Below are 5,650 nucleotides of genomic sequence, written 5' to 3' on the forward strand. Positions count from 1 at the left end.
AGCAGGAGCCCACCAAGCCAGCTGGGGGCTGGAGCACTTGCCCTGTGAGGAGAAGCTGACCTAACAGCAGGCGCCCTGCACCTAAGGGGAAGTTACCAAGGAGACTGAGTGAGGCGCTCCATAATGTGAAAAGACTCCATCTAAGGACAGACAAACTTCCCCCCATGAGGACAGTCATGTATGGCAACAGGCTACCCAGAAAGGTTGTGCAATCTTCATCCTCAGGGTTTTTTGAGACTTAACTGATTAAAGCCGTGCACAACATGTCCCGACCTTGGCTGCTATCCCTGCTGTGCACAGGAAGTTGGACCAGAAATGCCCTGAGGTTTCGTCCTTGCTCCTTCTTGAACAAACTATCTTTAGGCAATCTACAACAGACATACACCCACACTGTGTGCGAGAACTGAATGTGCCTGGAAGATGAAGTGCAGAAAGGAAACAATAAAGTTCTCATGCACACTACTACAGAGCAAAACTAATATTTAACACAACACTACACAAAAGTACTTTAGTACTTTTAGGTCAAGTGTTTTAGCTTTCAATTTAGAAAAAAATACACCAAACAACTTAACAAATCTTATAATTCCAGAACACAAAGCTACTCCCTAGTGTTTACTGTCTCTGGATTCTCAATTTCCCACTCTGCAGCTTTCAATTTCTAACACTCCAGAGTATGGAAAAAGAGACACATTTAAGAAAACTTAAAACAACAAAACACACAACAGTTTTATGGTTGGTACTCCTGTGTAATTTCCTGCTCAAAAGAAGGGTACTGTCAGGATGAAGAAATACCCCTGCAGAACATACTATTAAGTTAAACAACTGCACACTTCTCACTATAATGCACCTTGAGGGAGCCATTTGTCTGTCTGTGAGCTTATCTCTTAGCAACAGAACATTAAAGGGGTAAATTATTTCTGTCAATTAGCACAGTATAGTAATTTAACATACAGTATTCAGAGAAACTTTCAATGTTTTTGATAATTGCTCTTGAACAAGAGAAACACTGAACAGAATGTATCCACCTGCATGTACAAAGTTAATTTGCTGTTAATGAGAATTTATAAATTAATTAGTACATGTGGTCTTATTAACTACAATTTTCCATCTGCAATGTCAAGTTTTCCTACTATTCACTTCTAAATATGACTAAAATTAAACCAAGATTATTCATGATTAATATCTCTCAAAAGAAAGTAAAACAAACTCATATATACTATTTGATCAAAAAATGGTATTGCCATTTGCTTTTTTTAAAAAAAACAAGAAATGTAAAGCCATTTAAAAGTAAGTGTTCTAAGCGCCTCCTGAGTTGGGGAATTCAATGTTTTATAAATTAGAATGGCTTAAAAAAAGAGATTATAAAGTGGTATAACAATCCTGTCATAAATTCTTTCCAAGATACTAATTAAGGTTTTATGGGCATATTAATTTATTCTCACATCTGTGCCAATTTGAGTTTTAGCACTAAATTATAAGACACTATTTTTGACATTCTGGGGTCATTCTAATTAAGATTGTATCCACAGCTTCACAAGAAGACACAGTGCATTAGCTTAAGTGAGCAAGGGATATTCTTAAAAAAAGTACTTTACGAAGGTCTGCAATATACATCTGTATTTGTTAGATGGAAAAAAACAACATTCAGCAAAAATAAAAGCACTTGAAACGTTGATTTTTTTTTTTTTAAACCAGAAATTATTGGAACTAAAATGAAAACATAGTTCATGATTAATATTATTTGGCTTTATACTTAAACACAAGCTGCATACACTCAAACCCACTGTTTTAAGAAAACTCCCATGAAATATTTAAAACTGAACCCTTCCTGCTATTATCATGACTAAATTCACTTCTGTGGAACTCTGAGGTATATCTAACCTAATTATCAATACTAGTTTTTAGAGGACTGAGAATACATCTGAAAACTGTTGGTGGGAAGCAGGGAAAGATTCTGCCAGTGTATTGAGAGTTATTGTTTCCTATAATCTCTTCTATCATGAGACTTGTAGGTGTAAGAACCCTGTTGCTTACAATTTTTAAGGGCTTTGTGTGAAATAACAAGAAAAAAATAGCATGCACTCATTTAAGTTCCATAGTACTTCTCCTACAGCTCTCTACAGCAGGTTTTCAAATCATTTAGGGGCAACACAAAGCCCCAAGCACTTTTATATTTTGAATTTTTAAAGCTTATAGTAATGTGTAACTACAATAGCTAAATGACAAACACACACAAATTCCTTTTACTAACACACTTATGAAACAGGAAGACAAAAATCTTATACTTCAACCCCAGAATCTAGAAGTTGCCATTTTATATGAGAAATGTTGATCTGTTTGCCTTCCTTTTCTTTCTCATACAAAAAAGAAAGCTTAATTCAGAGTTTGGTGGAGAGTTTGTCTGCTGTACCTTCATATCCTTATAAAGAAGCAAGTTTCCTTCCCGTAACACAAAATAACGGTCTTGAAATTTGTTTCCAGACAGCAGTTTTGATGGTTCCTCCTTGTACTTGAGATTGCCTGCTTTCACGCTACCTTTCTCATTTTTCTCTACCAAGAAAAAAAAGCATTTTGTTAGAATTACAACAGCAGAAGTTCCTAGTTCTTAAGTATTATTGTTTATCAAAAAAACTAAAATTACATTGGTAAAGTTAATTTGGTATTATGCTACATATATGTATAAAAATAATGAAATTAATTATATTATATATGTATACACATATATATAAACTATGTATCACATTTCAATACATATTCTATATTAATATATATTACATATTCATAAGAAAGGCATTCTTAATCATACACACAATTATTATTTTAATTACTGGTGGGGAAAAAAGTCTTCTCTGTTTCACTTCTATGATAACATGGAAAGAATCTACCAACAAACTTTAATTCAAAGAATGTTTGCAGCATAGAATGTGCCATTAAGCCCAAGAGTATGACATGGATACTTTTAATTTCTATGCTTAAGAGAGGCAAAACATTTCAATAAAGATCTCATTTTGTCATGAGTCTGTCTGGATTTTTTTATTTGTGTTAAAATACACACAAACTCACATATATTCGGTAAAATTAATAAAAAACTCAAACAAAACACCACCTCACACAAAACCAAACAGTAATATTGCAGTCAGCTTTATAAAGCTTTATGTAACTTTGTTCTGAGGAAGTTCTTATTTAAAAAAGAAGAATACCCGAGCTATCAAAGGCTTTTAGTGTTAAGGACTAGATTTCTCAGTACATTCTCAGCAATTTAAAATCCTAAATAAAATAATTCAAAGAAGTATTACTAGTACATATAAACTACTGCACCACCATTTCTAGGCATTTTTAGGTTTCCTATTCTGCTCAATATACATACATTTTTTCACTACTTTATCAGCTTATCCCAGTAAGTACGCTTGCCCAGAAAAAACTTCTGACCACTAATTACAGTCATTGCCATGCTGCCATGCCATGCTGCTATGACTCATGCATATAAACTGAAACTTAAACTAAAATGGCACTTTAATAGTTAAAATGAGGAAGAACAAAGGAAAAGACAATAATTCCTACTGACTTTATGACAGAACCAAGAATTCAGCAGAATTCTGAAGAATTCTTTACTCCCTGAGGTAAATAGTGCTGGAAGCAGACCACAGACATGAGAATAGAGCAGGAAGACAGGAGATGTAGCCTTCTCCTCTATTCCACTCAATACCATTTCACCTTGAAGCGGGAGCCAGACTAACAGGGTTGTAATTCCTTTATCCCCAAACACTACAAGCCTACTGCTTATGCCATATGTTGGCTTTCAACACCTGTTTTCTTTAGCTAAGTGTAGGTACTTCCCATAAGTCATTTATTTATTTGGGAAATACTGAACCAACTTGTTTAGGCGTCACGGAATGATACCACTAGCTTTTATATGATATTAGTTTCAGGATAAGAAATAAAACTGTGATGTAAAAGGGGTATATGGTGTATTGAAAATCTCATCCTTACCCAAGTACTCAATTGGATTTTTTCAATAAAACTCCACTTAGACTTTGAACATCTGATATCAAAATTCTATTATTAAGAAGCAGCACATGATAAAAATATCAAAAAATAAGAATCTAAAGCCAGAATCAATACATTTTGACAATTAAAATCAGAATTTACTTAGATGTCCTCACTTATAAGTGCAAATATACATGCACAGCTTAAAAAAAGACTAATGTAGTCTCTCTTTGCCAATAAGAATTTTTATTTCATGTTCACAATAGAATATGAATTCTTATCCACAGAATCACAAGTGCTTTTATATTTTTTTCTTTTTTTTTTTAAACCATACAAAATGAGGGTAGCAGGGTACTTAATAAGAGTAGCAGGATACTTCCACATCTACACCAAACTGAAAGATATTAAATTTCTGCACACAGCTCCTAACGTGACAAGAACTCATTCTAATCTTCACAGCACTCCTATAGCAGCAAATCTGTCAAACACTTTAGACTTACAAAGATCTTAGAAAAGCCTGAAGGAGGAAAAAAAATAATTCTCTAAACTGATGATATTCTGTATTCTTTAGAAGCCAGCATTTCATGAAGTAAATCTAAAATAATCAGGATATGTCCTAATCAGAATGTATTTTTCAGACACAAACTTTACAAAACATGCTAAAATTGCTAGAATTTTCAACTAGGCAGTAGGTGCACTTAATCTACGCACGATTGATCTATCTATGGTTTAAAAGTGTGCATTTCAAAGAATATCTGAATAATAGCCCCTGCTCTCAGAAATCAATACGTACCACTCAAATTATACAACACTGTACTAGAAAAATTTCAAGGATATATACACATACACTTTAAAGTAAATTTAGCAAATAAATAATATTTTGTTTTCTAAAAAATAAAACTTTAATATGATAAAATTTTACGTAAGGAGAAGAAAAAGGGGCTTGAAATAGAATTAAGCTGTCCTGAGTACGTCTTACACCAAAATACAATGCACACTTTGCCCTACTGAACAGCACTTGAAAGAGCACTCCTGCAAGAAGCATGAAAAGCTATGGAATAAATTGTCAGGAATGAGTAACTAAAGATCTGGAATAAAGTAGAAAACTCACCACAAATTTACTGAAACATATCAATACAAATAAACTAACCCTTTTTTCCTTGAAAAGGAAAGTTGATTTCTATATGAGAGAAAACATACATCTAGACCTCAATACAAGGTTTGGATCATAGAATCACAGAACAGTCTGAGTTGGAAGGGACACGCCAGGATCATAGAGTCCAGCTCTTGAGTGAATCCCCCAAACAGGGATTGAACTCACAACCCTGGTGGTACTAGCAACCTGCTCTAAACAACTGAGCTCATCTCAGTTGCAGAACACAAGAAAGTAGTTTAAAATGGACAAGTATAAGAATTAAGAATGTACTATGTATAAGTGTCATAGGTTAGCAAAGCATAGTCCCGGAAGGGATATCCTTGCTAAGGGGTGCTTACAGCTTCCTCTATGACTTGACAGAACCTATCAGCTGGCCAGTTTGAATATGGACAATTCTTTGAGCCACTTAAAATTGTGACCACCTCTGTGATACACACTTAAGAATAGAAACCCTGAGGCAGAGCTCTCTCTCATTTCCGGTGCTGGGAGAGGTGGCTGCGGGGCCCG

At 34.4% G+C, this 5,650-nt stretch overlaps 1 protein-coding gene across 3 annotated transcripts in view; it reads right to left on the reverse strand.

Moving 5' to 3' along the window:
• Nucleotides 1-5,650, reverse strand: part of ARAP2 (ArfGAP with RhoGAP domain, ankyrin repeat and PH domain 2) — a 124,413-nt gene that overhangs the window by 15,437 nt on the left and 103,326 nt on the right. For all 3 annotated transcript variants that reach the window (XM_017744618.1, XM_008641360.2, XM_017744621.1), the window contains exon 28: nt 2,411-2,550. In XM_017744618.1, the coding sequence (XP_017600107.1) occupies nt 2,411-2,550 (140 nt within the window). The remainder of the gene's footprint in view (nt 1-2,410; nt 2,551-5,650) is intronic.

Source organism: Corvus brachyrhynchos, unplaced genomic scaffold (assembly GCF_000691975.1).
Source record: "Corvus brachyrhynchos isolate BGI_N302 unplaced genomic scaffold, ASM69197v1 scaffold17, whole genome shotgun sequence".
NCBI classification, from domain to species: Eukaryota; Metazoa; Chordata; class Aves; order Passeriformes; family Corvidae; genus Corvus; species Corvus brachyrhynchos.